This window comes from Nycticebus coucang, chromosome X (genome assembly GCF_027406575.1).
Source record: "Nycticebus coucang isolate mNycCou1 chromosome X, mNycCou1.pri, whole genome shotgun sequence".
In the NCBI taxonomy this organism is placed as follows: domain Eukaryota; kingdom Metazoa; phylum Chordata; class Mammalia; order Primates; family Lorisidae; genus Nycticebus; species Nycticebus coucang.
This window is the reverse complement of record NC_069804.1, coordinates 17,192,452-17,214,507: the sequence shown is the minus strand read 5'-3', so window position 1 is coordinate 17,214,507 and position 22,056 is coordinate 17,192,452. Positions and strand designations below refer to the sequence as shown.

Genomic DNA, 22,056 nt, shown 5'->3' with positions numbered 1-22,056 from the left:
TTCAACTTCCTTAACTGATTCAGAAAATCCAGAATGGCAAAGAATTTATATCATAATGAATTTATGGAACTGGCTCAGGTACTTAACTAGCATTTAGAGAATATGACCCATGAAAATAAGACATGCTGTTGTCATCAGTAAAACAAGTTTTACTGGAGCAGTTTTCAGGGCTACCATACGTAAAAATGGGTACCATGGGTGGAGTGACTACAGGAAGCTTTTTCAAAGAAGAACTATGCTTTAAATGATTCTTTGAATTAAAAAGAGGAAAGAGGGATTTCTTGATGCTTGGATTCTCCCCGTTGGTGGAATCTGTCTGCAATATAAGATATAAATAAACTAATTGCAAAAAAAGGTATATAAGGTGCTCTTATTGAAACTAGTAGCCCTTGGAAGCTCTCAAATTGTGAAATATTAACAGTCACTAAAAGAGTCTCTGTGCTATGCATCTATAGAGGTTCTGTGTGATTTCTCACCTGGAAATGAAGACCTCAATAATGTAAATTCAAGATAAGCACAAATTTCTTCTAAGTATATAATGTGGTCATGATCAATACCTCTACTAGGAATGCCTAGAGATCTACAGACATCTACTCACATAAAGCTTACAAAACATTTAAGAATTTACTTTTTATCAAAAATATGATTATTAGAATTGTGTTTAAAGAGCTATTTGGTAAACTTCAACCTTTTTCTAGTTGCTAGAGGATTTCGCCAACTTAAAAAAAATATCTACCATGTAATTTTCCTATTAGGTAAAAAAAAAAAAAAAAGATAGCACAAACCTTTTTGAATTTGGTGCACATCACTAGAAAGAGGAATATCACTGTAGTGGGATACTAATGTTGAATAAGAAGCTTTGTTCTATATTGCTAGAAAAATTTACCCAATGTAAAATATCTGCCAAAATTCAGAATGTACTGGTTTTCAAAATTCAAAGGGCAGAAATAGAAATTTCAATCTTTAAATTGAAGTATCATCACAAGTTGAGATGCTAACTAACTAGGATACAATTACCAAGTTGGCAAAGTCACCATATGCTCTGAGGGCTTATGTAACTCCCTGGAAATGTAACTGAAGCCAGATTTCCCAAGGCAGCTTCCAGATTTGCTTGAGTCAAAGCAGGCACCTTTACAATATAGAATTATTTTTTGGCACCATTTTCCCGTTTTGGATCTCTCAATCCTCAGAGAACTAGAATGTACACAAAGGTATGTAGATCATTATTTAAGGGTTTGTATATGAAGACATTCAAGTGATAGCCCACGAATTTTCCTGGTCCAATGGCGGGAACCCCAAGGGAGAGTTTTACTTGCATTGCTGAAGAGGCCAGAAGAGAGCTCCCAGAGGCTCTCCACAGAGTTGGGCCCCTGGTATGGACTGACCTTGGGCTTAGTATTGAGGAAAACCCAATTCTAGTTCTCCCAGTTGATTGTGTGATTTTGGGCAGGTCACAACTTGCTTGGGCTCAGTTCCTATACTAGTGATATGAAAAAGTTAAACAAGATTTAGGATTGTCAGCTTTAAAATGTCATACTGCTCTATGTGTACTGGGCATCAGATTTTAATTTCTTTTTAATCTTATGCAAAGGCCACAATGCCTTAAATCTTTCAAAGTTTGCTTTACTTAGCTTCTTTTTGCTGAGTTCTAGAAAGTAAAAAATAATTAACTTTAATTACGTTTAAATGCTCATTCAAGAAAGGCAGTGTTAGTCCAATGCAAGGCTTCAGAGGCTGAGGCCTGGCAGGCTGTACTGAGCATTCTTTGGAAATCTGAAGCTACATCCCAAAGCCCTAGTTTTTTTCTTTTAATTAAAATGCAGAGGTACAAACAACTTTTGGTTTGGAGAGTTTATGGCAATATGACCCATGCAAAGATATTTGGCAGTTACTTTATATATATAAAAACAAGACTTATGAAAGCCTAAAATAAAGTAAGCTTAAGTGGAGGGGATGTTAGAGAATAGCAATTATTCTATTTACCCTAATCTATTTCAATTTCTTTTTCTTTCTTTTTTTTTTTTTGAGACAGAGTCTCACTTCGTCACCCTCGGTAGAGTCCCGTGGCTTCACAGCTCACAGCAACCTCCAACTCATGGGCTTAAGTGGTTCTCTTGCCCCAGCCTCCCAAGTAGCTGGGACTACATTTTTTTAGAGAAGGGGGGGTCTCACTCTTGCTCAAGCTGGTCTCGAACCTGTGAGCTCAGGGTAATCCATCCACCTTGGCCTCCCAGAATGCCAGGATTTACAGGTGTGAGCCACCAAGCCTGGCCTATTGCAATTTCTAAAATTTAAATTAAATCCTGAAAAAAGTCAGTCAACATGTAGAGACTCTACTGATGCCACGGAGAGCTGGGGACTTTAGGTTTAATGTTGGTTTAAGGCAGACAGACATCAAAATCTAAATCTGTACACAACCCCCCATATAATCCCTTGATTCTTCCGACTTCCTATCACTTAATCATTCAGGAAAGGCTGTAGACCTGTGGTTAAGAACAAAAATCACAACATAAAAATAACAATGGTCAGGAAGAGGTAGTCAAAGTTTAATGTTAATGATAGATAAATATGTTCTATGGCAATGATAAAAGTTTTATTTTATTAGCACTTTAAATATTTTAAGTGTCTCTATGTTAAATCAGGGTCTGTTTGTTCATCTAGTCTCAGTAACCAATGTAGTAACATTTATATGACTGGCATTTTAATTTGACATTCTGCTTTAAGTGAGCTTCAGGTGGAGATACAGGAAGTTTAAAAAAAAAAAAAAAAAAAAAAAAAAACAACACTGGGCTCAGTGTCCGTCACATGCACCGGGGCTGGCGGGTTCGAACCTGGCCCGGGCCTGCCAAACAACAATGACAACTATAACAAAAAAGTAGCCAGGCACCTATAGTCCCAGCTGCTTGGGAGGCTGAGGCAGGAGAATTGCTTAAGCCCCAGAGTTTGAGGTTGCTGTGAGCTGTGATGACATAGCACTCTACAGAGGGTGACATAGTGAGACTCTGTCTCCAAAAAAAAAAAAAAAAAAAATTCAGGGCCAGCACAGTAGGTCACATCCTGAGGCAGGATGATCACGTGAGCCTAGGAGTTCAAGACCAGCCTAGACAATATAGAGAGAACCTGTCTCTACCCAAAAAACTTTTTAAAAATTAGCTAGGCATGGTGGTGTGTGCATGTATTCCTAGCTACACGGGAGACTGAGGCAGGAAGATCACTTTTTTCCAGGAGTTGGAGGCTACAGCAAGCTATGATCATACCATGGCACTCCAGCCTAGGTGACAGAGGAAGACCTCAAAGATAATAAAGTTTGTGTAGCCTGTTGGTGGGACTGCAAATTAATACAGCCTCTTTGGAAAAAAGTACAGAGAATCTTCAAAGAACTGAAAGTAGACCTTCCATTTGATCTCACAATCCCATTATTAGGTATCTACCCAGAAGAAAATAAATCATTTTACTATATGGACATTTGCACTAGAATGTTTATCAGAGCTCAATTCACAATTGTCAAGCAACCAAAGTGCCCATCAACCCATGAATGATTTAATAAACTGTGGTAGATGTACACCATGGAGTACTATTCAGTCATAAAAAGGTGGAGACTTTACATCTTTTGTATTAACCTGGATTGAGTTGAAGAACATTCTCCTTAGTAAAGTATCACAAGAATAGAAAAGTAAGTATCCAATATCCTCAATACTAATATTAAACCAGTAGATGAACAAATATATACCTACTAAGAGAAAAACGCAAACTCAAGTTGGGGTGAGAGGGGAGGAGGGAGGAAGGAAAGGGGAGTAAAGGAAGGAAGGAAGAAGATTGGTATGCTTTCACCCAACTGGCACAGTGCAAGGGTATATGGCACACCTCCTGGGGGAGGGGCTCAACTACAACTTAGACTTTGCCTAACAAATGATAACAATATAACCTATTTATATCTTCACATTAATCTGAAATTGAAAAAAATAAAGTTTGTGTGGTAACACACGTATTGTGTATGTGTTTGTGATGATATACTGTTAAAAGCCAGAATACAAAATTACATTAGAAAGATTACTATTATTTAAAACAAATAAAAAAAAAACCACATACCTTCTCTCCACAAATATGTATAGGCTAAAAAGCTAGGGGGAAATATAACAAAATCCTAATACTAGCTACAGAGGGTGGTAAGATTATAAACAATCTTTTTCTTTTTCTCAGTTTTTCTATAATGAGCTTGTATTTATTTTATGTGTATAATGAAATACATAAATTTAACAAGCAAGTGAAAGAATGACCTAGAAAGGTATCCCAGGAAGGTTTTTGTTAACATTTCTAGAATATCTGTGAGATAAAAAGCCCTACTCCAGGTTATCAAGTACTTTGCTACAATCATCTACTATTCTTTACTAGAATTTTCATAATGGAAAAGGGCCACAAAAACACAGAGTCTAATTTACTCATTTTGCAGATGAAATCGATGAAGGTCATCCAAAAAGGCCATTTTGATTATGTCTTTGCTCCTCTTCAAATAAATGAGGGTAAATCATGTGTGCAGTACAACCAGAAAGAAAGCCATTTAGAATGGCTAACCCAATCTTGTCTAGTCTTGAAGGTGACATAATGCAAAGAGCAAGCAGGCCTCATCTGGGTGAAGAACTCCTGCTGCTATCCTGGAGGCCTGGTTTCCCCACCTTTTCTCACATCTCTAACCAGCAGAATCCTTGCTTACATGATTCAGTGAAGTGATGCGTAGGGTCCCACGGAGCCAGACCTTTGTTCAGGCAAATGGCTCCCAGGAGATAAGGCACATTCCATCTCACAATGTGATCAAAGGGCAAACATGTTTTCCTTCTAAAGCAAGCCCTGAAATCCCAGATATGATCTTTTCTCTGTGACTACCCAGGCCAGAAACTGCTTGTCAACATAGGAGTTCTATAATCAGCCCGGGGAGAATAAGGAATGATGATTATTTATGAATTTCAAGATTTAAATGCAAACCAAATTCATTTCCTAAGTTTTTGTATACCTTTAGCCTCCCACCCCCAGACAGAAACAAATCCTGCAACTTCATGGTTTTTACATGAATATAAATCCACACAGAAAAGAGGTTACTAAGACCGGCTTAAAGTGTTCTCAATTTTTTTTCTATTCCTGGAGATTCTGTGGATTCTAGAAATGGCTGTGATAGGAGGGTAGTTGTATAGAATTTCAGAAAGAGACTTATACAGCACATGCATGTCAAGTTTCAATAAGAAAATAATCAACTTTGCTGTGAACGAAGTGTAAAGTATCCACAGAGTAATGCAGAAACATATGTCATTATATATAGAAATTGGCCATCTACTTACTGTTTGAGATTTCTTTTTTTTCTTTTTCATTGACCTGAAAAAACTTTGCTTCTCCTTCTCCTTGAGTTGTTCAGAATGACTAATATTTTCAGGACTTTTCCTAAATGAGAAGACATTTTTAATATATTGATCTTTCAATCATTCTCTTGACATTGTGTGACAAATATAATGAACACTGAAAATGCATGACAGCAGGTTCTAATAGCCATGAGGAATCAAGCATACGAGTAAAGAATCTTCTAAAAAAGCACAGGAGGAACTGAATCTAATCAGCCATGGTTAACGATTATCCTTTGGCACAGGCTCACTCAAAATAGCAATTTGAGCATCGTTACAAATGATCTGTAACTGTGCTGCAGGACCGTTTTCATGCTGTTGAAAACCTCAGAATTAGAGATTCTGAAAAGTACATGGCTTAAAGGATGCCTTTTCCATAACTGTCCAAGGGAAAGAACAGAAACATTTTCAATACCTTCTTTTTTGTATTTACCTTTTAAAAACCAGCTCAACAAGTTTATTATTGAGTGGCTTGCCAAGACACTGAACATAAAAATCAATGTTACTACAGAAACGTTTTAAGTAAAGATTGCCTGAAACTAGAAAAGTCCTATTTATTAAACCTAAATAAAAAAGTTACAAAAATATGTAGATAGCATCAAAGCTTTAATACAAAGCACTTATGAAAAAAAAAAAAAAGCTTCTGAAGGGGGCGGGATACAATTATAAGAGGGACTTTACCTAACAAACGCAAGCACTATAACCTGGTTCTTTGCACTCTCAATGCTTCCCCAACAATAAAAAAAAAGAAAGCTTCTGAAAATACTGACATTAAGCTTACACCATTGACACCACCCAGTGTTTTAATAAAAATAGGAGACAGTGAAAGACAAGAAACAGAACACCTTGGCCTGAAGTTGCCACTTGTATGTTAAAAGAGAACCTACATGGCTTAATTTAATTTACAGTCCTTAAAAAGCCACACAACCAGTGTTATTCTGGAAAAATGCACATTTCCACGGACTCTTTTACATTTGAATGGCTTTATGGACGTCGAAAGTCACTTTCTCAAATGATTGAGTTTCTTCTATCAGCTATTCCCTAAAATAAAGAGTGGCAGAAATGTTAAAAGTGACAGAGGTAACTAATATTTATGGCTTTAAATACCCAACAGTGATAAAGTTACTAGAATAGCTAAGAAAATACGAGCAAAGAAGCACTTTGCCTTTATTTGATTAAATATGTGTGGAAGCAGAGTATTGTGCATTCACACGATAGAAAAACACCACGAAGCCACCAGGTGCGGTAGCTCACGCCAATAATCCCAGAGCTTTGGGAGGCTGAGGCAGGAGGATCACTTCAGGCGAAGACTCTGAGACTAGCTTAAGCAACACAGTGAGACTCCTGTCTCCACAAAAAATAGAAAAAATTGCTATGAGGGGTAGGGGGAGCAAAAGAAGAGAGCTGATTCATCACTGGCACTACAGAACTGTCTGGAGTCTCATGCCAGCAATACAAGTAAGGATGACCTGATAGAGATTCGGCTAAATCTCAACATCCCAATTGTGCCTCTATTTCTTTTCAGAACAACTGTTTTCAGCTTTTTACACATATGCATGTTAAGTTCTACTCAAACTAACTATAAAAAAAGAGAGAAACAGTAGTCCCAGCAACTCAAGAGACTGAGATGGGAAGATTGCATAAGCCCAAATGTTGGAGGTTACAGTGAGCTATGATGGGGCCAATGCACTCTAGGCTGGGTGCCAGAGTGAGACCCCCGTACTAAAAAAAAGAAAAGAAAAGAAAAAGGAAAAACGAAAACACCATGAAGCTTTCTTAAAAAGAAATCGTATCTTCAGAAAATATTCCCTAATATACAGGAATATTTGAACTATAGTATTAAGTGAAAAGAACAGGATTTTAACTAGATTTTGATGACAGTCTTTCTAAACATATTTATATATTTGGTCTTTTAAAGCAAAGAAGCTGCCTATTTTTTTATATGCTCTACATGGATATCCAGGATATGTATGATTTTCCCACTGGGAGCTTGTGGAAATACCATTCTCCTCCCACCCCCCAGCATGCTGTACTATTTCTTGCACTGACAACCTCAGTGCCATTTGCTAGAACTGGGCATAAAAGGAGAATAAACAGGTTCTGAGCGAAGGTGGAAGTGTCACACTATTGGTAAAGATGATGAATCTGAATGCATTAACTCTATTTTTCTGTTCTGAGACATTTTTGCTCATCTCCCAGCTCTCAAGTAGGTTCTAGATAGCTGAGATGGCCAGAATAACAGCTCTGGATATGTTACAATATCTATTTATTGTCTTAAAATTGGACATAGTAGCTTGATTTTTTTCCATTGCAAGAAATGTGTACAACTTCTCTTCTCAAAGGAAATTGGAAGTACCACTACCAAGGAGAAACAGACTGCCCTTAGGTTAGTGATAATTTAAGAAAAGCAATTCACTACGTTACCATCACAAGAGTCTTTCAGCTTTTTGTAACACTTATCAAATATACATTTCTCTCCAGGATAAAGATGATTAAACCAATTAGAGATCTTGTTTAAGAAAAAAAAAATCAGGATGAGTCAAGTTTAATTAACGATTTAGAGGCCAGGCATGGTGGCTTGCTCCTGTAATCTCAGCACTTTGGAAGGCCAAGGTGGGTGGACTGCTTGAGCTCAAGAGTTCAAGACCAACCTGAGCAAGAATGAGACCCCATCTCCACTAAAACCAGAAAAAACTAGGCGGGCATCATGGTGGGCACCTGCAGTCCCAGCTACTCAGGAGGCCAAGGCAAGAAGATTGCCTAAGCCAGTGGTTCTCAACCTTCATGATGCCGCGGCCCTTTAATACAGTTCCTGTGGGTCATGACCCACAGGTTGAGAACCGCTGGCCTAAGCTCAAGAGTTTGAGGTTGCTGTGAGCTATGATGATGCCACAGCACTCTATCCAGTGCGACAGAGTAAGACTCTGTCTCAAAAAAAAAAATAATGACTTAGACTAAGTTAGATGTGATGAGTGAGGGAACTGTGTCATAGCAGCATTGTCATGAGGGATGGGGGAACAAAAGAAGAGAGCCAATTCATCACTGGCAGTATAGGGACTCTCTGGAGTCTCATGACAGCAATACTAATAAGGATGACCCGATGGAGACTTGGCTAAAGCTCAACATCTCAACTGTGTCTCTGTTTCTTTTCAATTTCAGTTTTTTTTTTTTAGAGACAGTCTCACTTTGTTGCCTGCCCTGGGTAGAGTGCTATGGTGTCACAACTCACAGCAACCTCCAGCTCTTGGGCTTAGGCAATTCTCTTCCCGCAGCCTTCCGAGTAGCTGGGACTACAGGTGCCCGCCACAACGCCCGGCTATTTTTTTGCAGTTTGGCTGGGGCTGGGTTTGAACCCACCACCCTCGGTATATGGGGCCGGTGCCCTACCTACTGAGCCACAGGTGCTGCCCCATTCAATTTCAGGTTTTTACACATATCCACATCTAAATAAGTTCTACTCAAACTGACTATAAGAAAGAATACACTACTAATTTTGTCTATTCCATTTAATTTTCATCTGCTCTACCTAATTTTCACAGGTCTAAGGTAATCTATAACTGAAGTGACTCTTTTAAAATCACTTCATTATGCGATGAAGGAGAGAAAACTAATTTCTTCTGTACCTCTGTATTCTTGCAACTTAGACGCTATTCTCATGGCTTCTCAAAGCCACACCTGAAAATGGTCAACACTGGTATCTAAAAGAAGCTGTACCTGTGCTCCGAGGTTAATGCACAGATCTTTTCTGCGTACTAAGGAGCACAAAACACTAACTTGGAGGAAGAACACACATAAGTTTATCAGCACAGTGAAGTGGAAGGCAAACACCTGACAAATGATACTGAAATGACAGTAATGATAATACTGTAGCCACTGACATTAATGCGTCCTTATGAAGCCAGGTACTGTTTTAGGTGCTTTTTATATATTACCTCATTTAATCATCCCATGAAGCTTATGAGGGAGGTGCTATTCTTAGCTCTACTTTACAGATAAAGAAATTGAAGGACAAAGTCACAGGGCTACAAGTTGCGATGAATCAAAATACCTTATTTCCAGAGTCTATACTTAGTCACTAATTTGATGACTGTGTCATTTTATAAGTAAGGCAATGGATGTAAAGTGTACTTACATAGAAGAAGTATATTTACGGTTTTATAAAAGGCATTGTTATTATTGTTTTAAGAATAATCAAGTAATCACTATAGGGTACAATGACACTTAAATCTTGATATAACCCTGCCAACAGCGTCCAAATTGTGAAAGCACATAGGGTCAGGAATACTGACATAAAGCCCTTCTGTGACTTCTGGCAACAGACACCAGAGATGAACTCTCTGAAAGACTGGCCTTATTCTGAATTCAATGTATTACAGTGATGTCTCTTTTATTCTTTTGATGGAGACCTTAGTAAAGTTCTATGAAGTAAACCTAAATATTCTTCCCAGCTAGATTCTGGGCAGCTGAGAATAAAAAGTCTACATTGTTACTATCTTTTAAAGTCCTTACTCGCCGGACAGATCTCTTCATGGAACCTCATATATACTATAATTCTCTCCCTAAATTTTTGTTAGACATGACTCAAAAAGATTAAAAAAAAAAAAAAAAAAAAAAAAAAGGAAAGTTGCCACGCTATGTGAGCCTCTCACTACCATTATGCTTATATGGTATCACGAAGGGCTGTTCTCTTATTTCTGTCTTTTTTATGCTGAATTAAAAAGTCAGGTAGTATAGAAGTGAAAAGCATCAGCTTTGGGGGCAGAGCCCATTTAGGTCCAAATCCTGGCTCCCTTTTCTATGCTGCTGGCTGTCCAGCAGCAGGTAGGTTCCCTGACGTTTCTAAGCTTCAGTTCAGTTTCCTTATCTATGGAATGGGATTGAGATAATGTGCACAAAGTGCTAAGCCGAGTGTCTGCACATGGTTCCATGTCAACAAAAGAAGACTGCAAAAGTCACCACTCATGTCAAAAGAATGCAATGAAAGACATATCAGGTGTTTAATGATTCAGGAGATTTTTTTTTTTCTCTTAGATGATATTTAATATAAATGCTGAATTTGCAAAAAGTTCACCTTTTCCTTAATCATTAATGAAAATAAAAATAATGACAAACCACTTTTTTTTTTTCTTTTGCGACAGCACCTCAAGCTGTTGCCCTGGGTGGAGTGCCGTAGCATCACAACTCACAGCAACCTCAAACTCCTTGGCTCAAGTGATTCTCCTGCCTCTACCTCCCAAGTAGCTGGGACTACAGGCGCCTGCCACAATGCTCAGCTGGTTTTTTGGTACAAATCACCTTTTACTTATCTAATAATCTCCCTTGAGAAAGAAAGGCCTACCAGGAGAAAGAATGCTAAAAAGTTCATCCAGAATTTCTTTGAATTCTTAAATCTACAATTAGAAAAGAGAAGAATAAAAACAAACCAAAAAAAGGAAAACAAAACAAAACAAAACACTCACCATGGATCGAATGCTGGCTGTCTTTTAGAGTGGTTGGTTCCAGAACTACTCTCTGAAGGTAGAGAAGAAACTCTGGATGACACATTATTTTCATGGAACGAATTGTCTGGACGTGGAGATGGCACTGAATAAGGAAAAAGTCAGTCATAAATGTACTCTTTTGGTCAAGGCAGTTCTCAAATTATTCTATTATATTTTCTAATACAAATAAAACAAATAGATAAGTAACAATCCTCATCTGTACTTCACATAACTTGTGTCTTCTGAGGGTATAGTCATTCATTCCAGGGAACGTTCTCCCTCCCCCACCACTTCTGACATAACCTGGAAGGATTAGTTAATACCAGGTAATATGTGTTCAAAACAGAAACCTGACCAGTCAGCTGATAAACTGAAGAATGTTGTAGCCTATTTTCAAGTATGAATTTCACAGCCATTACCACCACCACTTGCCATTGTTTCGACATTCTTTGAAGCTAAGGCTTTCTTATCACAGACAAACTATGTAAAACTTATTCTTAGCCTAAAGTAACTCTTAACAATATGTGTGCTGAAACATACCAACTATAGTTTAAGGGTAAGCCGCATGAGGCAGTGTCACTCATATTTTTTAAACTAAATTACAAAGAAATGTGGTTATTTCTACAAAAATATTATTTATCTCTAAATCTCTATTTCAAGAATGAACAGAAAGACAAAATATAATGTATATAGCTAGGCACTGTGGCTGATGTCTATAATCCAGCACTTTGGGAGGCTGAGGCAGGAGGATTGCTTGACCCTAAGAATTTGAGACCAGCCTGGGCAATAAGATCACGTCTCTATAAAAAATAAAAATTAGCTAGGTGTGGTGGTACACAATGTCAGCTACTTGGGAGGCTCAGATAGGAGGATCACTTGAGCCTAGGAGTCTGAGGTTGCAGTGAGCTATGACTAGCTCAGGCAACAGAGTTAGACCCTATCTCAAAAAAAAAAAAAAGAGTAATTACTTTTCTGCTTTGGGGAGTTGCCTGCTAACTTTTTCTGCCAATTTCTAAGCTTGGTCAAAAGATACCGTAAATTTCATCACAAAAGGAATGGAAATATCTTTTTATTTATTTGTTTTTAGAGACAGAGTCTCACCTTGTCGCCCTGGGTAGAATGCCGTGGCATCACAGCTCACAGCAATCTCCAGCTCTTGGGCTTAGTGGATTCCCTTGCCTCAGCCTCCCGAGTAGCTAGGACTACAGGCACCCACCACAACGCCTGGCTCTTTTTTTGTTGCAGTTTGGCCAGGGCTGGGTTTGAACCCGACACCCTCAGTATACGAGGCTGGCGCCCTACTCACTGAGCCACAGGCGCTGCCCAGGAATGGAAATATCTTGATATACAGACTGTAGATAAAGATAAATGACACCATTTCACTTGATTCTTGACCAGTAGGAATGAAAACAGAAGCATTTTTGAAACATCTGTCATTTCAATGATATCACTAAATCTTCCTCTAGGACTTAATAATATCATGGAAATGACAGATGTCTGTGGATGTTTCATCTATTTAAATATTATCTTTCTATTTCTGAACTTTTTAAAATAAAAATGTTCTATTTGCCAAACCCTGAATTGGATCGTGAAATAGACAAATGAGGTGTTTCTCTGACATTAGCCAATTTAATTCATTTGCAATCAAAATAAAACTATCTCCAGGGGTCAAAGACTAATTTAAATCTCATTAGCATTTTATATTAAAGTATATTCTCTATGCATTTGTGGAAATGATATATCTATAATACCTTTTGGAAATGTATTTATAGAAGAAAAGGCTTTGCCCATGTTCACTATAATATTTTATATCATTTAATTTTTATCTGAGTTAAAAGTTTAGCCCCAAAAGATTCTAAAGTAATGATGGTTATCAGAAAAAAACCATTGAAAGGCATATTCACTGTGTTATGCTGGTTCCAAAGGTGGGGTGGAAGTCAGGGGGGCAGCCTAATCATTCAATAAACGTTTAGTCCTGAATGACACTTCTATGTATTTAATTAGCTTGAGTTTCCAATTAAAATGACCAAGCAGTTCTCCATGTACCCACTAACAGCCATCCTAAATTCCTATCCCTTTCCAGCTATCCTCCTAAAACAATGGAAATGGTGGACATGCGTGTATGAGGCCACAAAAGGCCATGGTGACTCTTCTGGACTTTGCATGGCTGAGCCTCCTGACCCTGGGGCCTTGCTCCCACCTTATGGACTTGTTGTCCATTTCCCCACCAGGGTACTATAATTCCCAAGGGTTCTGGTCTATTATTGCATAGTTACCCAAAGGGGTTGCCTTTCTCTGCCAATGTCTCCCAAGTTCACACAACCCCAAAGCATCTGTTTTAGTTATCTGTTCGATATCAAAGTAGGTTTTTAAGGCTGAGCAAATACACTTGAAATTTTACTTTCATTCAATCAACAGATACTTATGAAACTGTGCCAAGCAATGTGCTAGTCAATGGGAACAAAAAGAAGAAAAGAAGAAGGGAACTGAGTATCTCTGAGGGGCTCATAACCTGCAAGAGGCATGCAACCAACAACCAGTGCAAGGTGTTCAGTGCTCTGTTAGAGGCAGAGACAAGGTGCCACGGAAGAACACAGAAGGAAAGGCTTTACTTCGTCAGGGATGGGCAGGGAAGGCATTACGCTGGACAGGACCTTCAAGAAAGGACAGAAACAACTGTCCCAGCAAGGGAGATGAATGCAAGTTCCACAGGCTGAGCACCAGAAAGACTGGGGGTGGAGGGCACGTGAGGGGAGCAGTTAGAGATGACGGCTAGTGCCAGACCATGGAAAGTCTGGAACACCATCCTAGGGAATTCAGGTTTTGTCCTGATGCCAATGGGAAGCCACCAAAGGCCTCTCAAAAGGTGAGACAGAGGGGATTAGTGGGGGTAACAGATTACTTTGCTCTATGTTTTTCCCCCCATAGCACTCAGTACCTTGCTCTATATAATTATTACATTTACTATTCTGGTCTCTTTTCCCAAGAATGTGAGTTCCATGAGGATGGTTATCTTTGGTTGTCTTGTTTACTGACACACTTTAAACTAGATCAGTGTCAGGCATGTGGGTAACATCGATAAATATTTTATGGGTTGATCCAATGAATGAATGGTATGGTAAGAACAGCTTCAGAATGATCATTCCAGTGACTGTTTTGATGGGTACCTTGGAGATAGGGAGCCCAGTCAGAAGCCAGGAGGGCCTGAACTTAGGCAGTAGGATGTGAGGCAGGGAGAAGAACTGCTGGAAGGTGACAGCATAGGTGAGAATACTGCTAGCTTAAAGTTAGTCAAAGAAGTGACAATGTGGTAGGGGCTCCTGGCTGGAGGTGTAAGGAGATGAGAGAAGGGACCCTGGTAAATGCCAGAGGCAGGCTTACCTCTATAAAAGCTACCAACTCTCCTTGGAACAGGATCATTATACAGATGTCTGTTTTCTTTGGGGGCTGTGCCATCATCAGAATGTGGGTCATGATACACTCCACCCTAAGGCAGGAAACAAATTTAGAAGAGTTAAACCCATAGATTGATGACAAGGACAATGTTGCTTATGAACTTAGAACAGTGCCTAATCAACCTATAATTTACTTAATGATCTGTTTAAAAGAAAACACAGGATTATGTCGTGAGAAAAACTTACTTTATAAACCAGTTCAACTTATTTGTGGGATATTGGGTGTGAATACATTTTAAAGCTAGCCTATAATGATGTTGAATCAACAGTTTTTAGAGACACATTGTAAAATGTAGCAACTCCGAAGAATTCAAACCTCAGTTTTCTGACGAGGGTGGAAAGAAGAGGTGCCTTCTCTGGAGGACTCTTTGACAGATGATCTCGCCACAGTCATCTCTGGAAGGAGTTGTTCTCCAGGCTGCAAGTCAAATTTAAAAGGATTTATAAGAGCATCCCATTCCTAGAGATGAAAATCATGGTCTTTATTTGGTACAACTAAAACCTTAACCAGCTAAAATAAAAAATGTTAGTTGGCTAAAATACAAATTGTCCCACAAAAGAGTGAATCATCTGATGAATATAAAATAAGTCAAATTTCCCACAAATGGAAAGTGAAATTCTCATTAAAGTTAAGGCAAGCAGGGAATAAGTTAGTCTGAAAATAGTGCAATTAATTATTAAAAACAACAAAAAAAAAATGACCTCTCTGATATCTAGACAGTCATTGCCATTGCTCTGAGTAGCACTCTGATTAGGGATTCCATTAGTTAATCCAAAATATCTCTAGCAGATTTTAGGCTGAGTTTTCTAAAAAGAACTGTGCAGATCCAAAATTATTTTGCATGAAGGACTTATATGGCAGATTCAGATGGAAACAAATGAATTTTGAATCTATCGAGGAACAGAATAAGTCATCAATAATTTTTGTTTTCAAATTCCTTGACTACTATAGTTTATGTGCTTAAATTCTCAATCTTTTCAAGGATAACACTTAAGTTTCATGTGTTTTCTTAGGCATAATCAGGACAATGCTCATTTTCAGAGACGCTACCATTACCTATCTAAGGAAGTGAGTCACAAGCTAAGAACAGCACTCAGTCACAATGGTGTTCACTGAGGGGGAAAAAATGTAGCATTTTCTACTCTTAGAAAAAAAGATTAAGGAACAAAATTACCAAATCATTAAGAGTTGGCTGCATTGCACAGCTGTGTATTACACACAGAAAGAGTATTACCCCAAGCCTACTTGATATACCAAAAATATTTTATTTTTTTTGTTGTTGAGACAGAGTCCCATCCTATGCCCTGAGCAGAGTGCAACGGCATCATAGCTCACTGCGACCTCAGACTCGGGCTGTGGGCACCCCGCTGCCTCAGCCTCCGGAAGCTGCTGGGATTATAGGCGCTTGCTGCGGCGGCGGGCTGGGTTTTTCCATTTTTTTAGGAGTTGGGGTCTCACTCTCCCTCAGGCAAGTCTTGAACTCCTGAGCTCAAGCAATTCTCCCTCCTCAGCCTCCCAGTGCTGGGATTACAGGCGTGAGCCACTGTGCCTGGTTCAAAAATATTTTATTTAAAATTTAAAGTATAATTCTCTTTTTCTACCTCATTCCCCAAATATACTCCGAGGAAGGAATTTGGGTAGGAATTCATCCAATGTAGCATTTCTTCTTTCTACTTTATGACAAGACCTCCCTTAACTTTAATCACTTGTGTCACTTTCAAAGGCCTCTAGAAAAGTATTTTAAGAAAATAAACTTCTAGCATCTAACCTAAACTCAGTAAGAATCCCCATGCTTTTGAAAGTGGCCACAATACCTTGCAAGAGTGATTTCCAAGACTTACTCATAGCTTTAGTTACTTTTCAAGCTTTCTGTCACCTTTGCGCCTTTAAATTTGTATTTTCTTGCAGCTCAACCCTGTACCTCCTGAACTGGACATCAAATTCAGTAACATTCTGACCTGTGTTTAGCCTATAGTAATTGTTTATAAATTGCTTAAGGCCACCTCGTTTATAAAAATCCTTTTTCTGGAATTCTCAGACAGCTATCATTTGACCTTTTTCTAAGTTAAACAGCTTATTGTTTTTCTTACTTTTCTGTTTTACACTACGTGGAATGCTAGCACTCTTCACCTGGTTTTGACCTCCATCTTCTAAGGGCAGATGCCAGGCCAGACGCACTAGAGGTTCTCTTCTCTCTACAGGGACTCCTCAGGGGCTCCTCTGCCCATCCCTATGACTTGCCTCATGGCCTTTGCAAATGTGCACCTCCTGCCCTTTCCTTTCTTGTGGATACTAGACCATCTTTTCAACCTCTTGAAGCATCCCTCTCCCTAGAGGCCCAAGGTCACTTTAAGTTCAACATGTCAGCAAGATATGTGGAAGAGCCTTGGGACCTGGAGATAGGCTCACAATCCCAGTCTCACCATGAACTAGTTGGGTAGACTTGGGACAACTCACCTAACCCTCTCTGAGCCTCAGCACGCCCACCTGTGAAATGAAGGGTTGAATTAGGTAACTTAAAAAATCTTGTCTTCTACTTCAAACAGGAGCTCCTAGAAAAAAAAAAAACCTTGAAGTCTTCCTTTTTCCTATATTCGATCCTTCAATTCACAAATCCTGTTGTTTCCTACTTGTGAGATGTCTTAACCTGTCCAAGCCACTCTCTGTTTTCTCACTGGCTCTGACTTAATCCCAAACATACTCTCCTCACCTCATGCTTGGATTATGGCAAAAGCCACTCCAAATCTTGCATTTTTCACTCTAGCAATGTGGAACAAGCTGTACCCCTGTACCCACAAAGCATGCCATGCCATGCCATTGCCTTCCCTCTTTTTCCAATGCTCTTTTCTTTCCTCTCCTCAAGCCTCTTTTCTGATGCTGTCCTCACTTCTACAACCCTCCTAGAAGTCCCTGTTCAGATGCCACATCCTCTGGGACCCTCCCACAAGCCCCCTTCGACATATAGGTATGCTTCTAGCACAGCAGCTGGAATGCAACCTCACAGCATCAGAACAACTCCATCTGTTGGCCATCTGTTGGCAAGTGTCTCTGGCCAGCCCACACGCTCAAGAGGGCAGGGGTCCTACTGTTTTCATCTTTCTAACTAGATTCTCTCATGGTGCCTAGCCTAGGATCTGTCTGAACACACCTTAACTCTTTAGCCAAAGCATGTTTATGCATTTTAGCCTAGATAGATCAAGACTTTTAATTGCCCCTAAAACCATTTCTAACTGCTCTGGCTCACAATGACCTCTCTCTATTCTCAACTATTTATAGCCATTGGCATATTAATTTGGGACTTAATTATTTCATTGTTATCACATAAAATGTAACCTTTCCTGAGAGAAGATAAGTTTCTTAAGAGCAAAGAACCCCCTCCGACTCTTTTGAGCGCCTGAGAACACCCAGCATAGCTAAGGTGTTCAATGTCTAAGTAACAGCACTACCATTGCAGAAGCAGCAGCAATAACTCAAATTTGCTAGACATTTACTTTGTGCCAGGCACTGGACACAGCGCTTTCTACATGAAATCATGAAAACATTATTTTAAAAACGTGCTCTGGGGCGGCGCCTGTGGCTCTGTCGGTAAGGCGCCGGCCCCATATACCAAGGGTGGTGGGTTCAAACCCGGCCCCGGCTGAACTGCAACAAAAAAAAATAGCTGGGCGTTGTGGCAGGCGCCTGTAGTCCCAGCTACTCGGGAGGCTGAGGCAGGAGAATCGCTTAAGCCCAGGAGTTGGAGGTTGCTGTGAGCTGTGTGAGGCCACGGCACTCTACCGAGGGCCATAAAGTGAGACTCTGTCTCTACAAAAAAAAAAAAAAAGTGCTCTGTTGTGAGAACGCTACCTCTTTTAAGTAGGTTAGTATCAGTTCTAGAGCCTGACGACCAGTAAGATGAAGTGCCATTCTAAAAATACTGCCTTAAGATTTAAAAATAACCCAAAAGACTGAAAATTAACATTTACCCTGGCCTGAAGTTAAATTCATCGATAGTTCTGGATGAACTAAGAACTTTAATATTCAATTAAGATACTGAATAATGTATTAGCAAAAAGTTTTGATTTTAGCAAATGTGGTTTGGAAAGATTAAAGAAAATCCCCATAAATTCACACTGAATTTTGAGAAAACTGAAAACTAGCCCACATATAGCTGATGAGTTTTGTGATAATCAAAATGGGAGTCTCTCAACAAGATGTGCCGGAAAGGGACAGTTAAGAAAGGAAGCGTTACCGAGAACAAAATCGTGAGTGGTTAATAGTTGATCTAAATCATTTTTTAAAAATTATTATTTTTTTATTGTTGGGGATTCATTGAGGGTACACAGAACCAGGTTATGCTGATTGCTTTTGTTAGATAAGGATGCTCTTATAATTGCATCCGGCCCCCAAAAGGTGTACCACACCCCTTGTCCCCCCATCCCCTCCCTCCTTCCCTTTCTCAGCTCTCCCATTTTTTTTTTCTGAGACAGAATTTCAATCTGTCACCTTGGTAGAGTACCATGGCATCATCATAGCTCAAAGCAACTTCAAATTCTTGGGATCAAGTGAGTAGCTAGGACTACAGGTGCCCCCCGCAATGCCTAACTAGTTTTTCTTTTTTTTTTTTTTTAGTAAAGATGGGGTCTCAGTCTTGCTCAGGCTGTTCTCAAACTCCTGAGCTCAAGCGATCCACCCACCTGGGCCTCCCAGGAGAGCTCAGATTACAGGAGTGAGCCATCATGCCCAGCCCTCTAAATAATTTTTCAGAACCAGAGATTAGGACACGTATTGCTTTCCTAAATGCATCCCTCCTGTAGTAGGGAGAATTGCAGACGATCTTATTCATATCCCTTGTACCACCTTCCCCTAATGAGCCACCAGAACTAGATAAAGTGCTAAACTATACCTGGGGTGATAAGAGTTGCAAGCTGTTGGCCCTGGCCGCCATCCCTTGCCCTATGCTCAAGCTTCCATCCAAGCCTTTGGCTCTCACTTTGTCCCGGGTCACATACATGGAATGCCTGTGAGGACGCTGCTGAGAGGAGAAGGGGCTGGTATAGCCTAGCCCATAAGAAAAGGATTCATGAGGTGTAGACAGTGAATGGGAGTGGCTGCTGTCCATGTGTTCGGGCAACTTTAACTCCTCCATCGTTTTAGAATGCCTGGTTGTGGTTCGTCGGGAGTCCAGAGTACCCTCATTCCGGTTATTTCTACCTGAAGGACTGAGCAAAGTTCTTGTGTCGCTGTGCCTGGTAGGAGTTGGGCTGGTGGGAGAGTTCAAGTCCAAGCAGCTGGATGGGAAGTACCTACTGGTGTTGGACTCTGTGATTTGGGCCCTGGCTTCAGAAAGGTTGCTCACGGACTTGGAGTCACTCAGTGCCCCATGGCTTTTGGCCTTGGTCCTGTAGGAGGGACTCCTAGAAGACTGGGGGATAGTGTCGATATAGCTATGCCTGCTCTGCTTTTCAGTCGGCTGTAGTGTCCCAGCTTTGCTCTGAGAGCTTTCCATAAATGAATGTCGATTCTGCTGAGATCTGCTGCTTGACTTGAGGTACTTCGTGCCTGGGCCTTCCGAAGGCTTTGTGTCGATATTAAAATCAAACTCTGTCTTTGACTTGGCTTCTTTTGGGCTCAGAAGGTGTGGTAAGTTATTGTTGGTGAGATCTTTGCTGGTAGGCCCAGGCTGGGTACCCGCTTGGTACGTTTTGGTATGCATTGGGCTAAGGGTAGCTCCGGCAAGGTTTCCATTTAGGAAGCTTTCATTAGCAGGGAGACCTTCATCAGCCCGGGGCAGGCCCACACTCAGGTTCTGAATGTCTTTGCTATTAGATCTGTGGTGAGATTGCAAAGCAGCACCTTTGCTGGTTTGGTTTCTACATTAAAAGCAAAAGAAGAGTATTAGTTTCCCTCAATGGCAGACATACAAAAAGCATCATGTTAAAAAGAAAAGAACACACACTCAAAATACCTCAAAGACTAAAAAATTAACTCTCTCAAGGATGTGCCCACCAATAACAAGTAATCCATCAATAAGACGAAGTCGCCACAACAAAGTGCTGGCCTCGATGAAGTTATTCCGGCATCCTTAAATGCTCGGCTAACTTGCTGTCAAGACTGATAATCTGGAAAAACATGCTTCTACTATGTTGGTGCTCATGTGAGTGTTTGTTATAGGACACCCACTAAGAAGAAGAGCACTGAGCTGTAGACACAACTTTATAACTCTAATGTCTGCCTGAATGGCAGAAGACAACATTTAGACTTGAAGGTTACTGTGTTCCTCAAACTTCATTTTTATTTGTGAAACTCATAGCCTACTTCAGAGATACATAGTCACAGCACACACACGTACAGACACCAATGTCTTTTTTTGTCTTTGGAGTATACACTCAAAGAATAAGAGTTCTAGCAATTTACTCAATAAAAGGAAAATAAATGTAAACTTTCCAGTGAGGTTTGTGGGAAAACATGATGAACAATGTTTATGGTTTGGAGAAGTAGCACTTACTTGGGGTTCTTCAGTTATCTCCTTATAGACTAAACAGGAATGTGCCACTAACTGTAGAGACACCTCTGTATGCACTAAACAAAAACCTTGTGCTATACTGGTTCACAGGGATCTGAAAGTGCTACTTTCTCTCCAAAAGACACTATTCTCTTCTTCATTTCATTATTTCTAACCAACTGAGACTTTCTTTAGGACTTAAAGCTTCCTTTCCTGCTTGATATAAAATACAAAATATAAATTCAAAGGAAAACCTTGTCCTCCATTTAAAAGCTAAAACTGACAACATAACAAGGTCAGTTTGCTCTCCTGTAACTATTAAAAGGACCAGCTGTAGCTTGGGATAGGTTAGAATGTTTAAAAATGAAAAATGATTTATACAGTTCTCTTTTTACTAGGCATTCAGAAAATTTTGCTGCAAATCTTGCTATTGCTAAAGATGGCTTGATTTGGGAGAGTTCTGTTCCTGTCAACACTAATTGGAAGAAAGGTTATTTTTTTTCACATAGAATGATAACGGTGAAACTATGCCTTCCCATTTTCCCCATGAGAACCGGAGTGCTCTGGCATTAGATAATGTAAGGGCCCTTTCTCTGTCCTAGCTTTCATATGGTCATCTCTGCCAGAAAGCTACCTTGGAGTATGAAAAAATATCTGATATCAAGCAAGCCTACAACATTGTGGAAGGCCTCATCTCCTAATTGCACACACTAACCTCTTCCAACTAGATCATTAGAATTGCAGCATTAAATTAAGGACACAAATATGAGCTAACTAAATGGCAAATCCCAGACCTATAAGGAAATTACAAAGAAAAGTTTCACTTTCTGTTAAATGATGTAAAAAAAAATCTATATTCAGATCAATAGTCTCTGTATCCTAAAGGCATCAAAATTTTTTTGATGATCATTTTATTTTTATTTATTATTTTTTTTATTGTTGGGGATTCATTGAGGGTACAAGAAACCAAGTTACACTGATTGCATTTGTTAGGTAAAGTCCCTCTTATAATGGTGTCTTGCCCCCAAAAGGTGTGGCACACACCAAGGCCCCTCCCTCCTTCCCTTTCTCTGCTCTTCCTTTCCCCTCCCCTCCCTCCTTTCTCTCTTTGCTCTTCCCTTCTCCCACCCCCACTGTGTCCTTAATTGTCCTCATATCAAAATTGAGTACATAGGATTCATGCTTCTCCATTGGACATCAAGTTTTAAACCATTAGAGTTGTTTGTCAGCTTATATCTTGATGACAAAA

The 22,056-nt window shown here is 39.7% G+C and overlaps 1 protein-coding gene across 1 annotated transcript in view; it reads right to left on the bottom strand.

Annotated features, from left to right (window-relative positions):
• CDKL5 (cyclin dependent kinase like 5) overlaps window positions 1-22,056 on the bottom strand; it is a 189,542-nt gene that overhangs the window by 4,257 nt on the left and 163,229 nt on the right. Inside the window, exons 13-17 of the mRNA XM_053580115.1 lie at window positions 19,209-20,175; window positions 14,639-14,740; window positions 14,249-14,354; window positions 10,847-10,970; window positions 5,331-5,430 (exon numbers count right to left, since the gene is read on the bottom strand). Coding sequence (XP_053436090.1) covers window positions 5,331-5,430; window positions 10,847-10,970; window positions 14,249-14,354; window positions 14,639-14,740; window positions 19,209-20,175 — 1,399 coding nt within the window. The remainder of the gene's footprint in view (window positions 1-5,330; window positions 5,431-10,846; window positions 10,971-14,248; window positions 14,355-14,638; window positions 14,741-19,208; window positions 20,176-22,056) is intronic.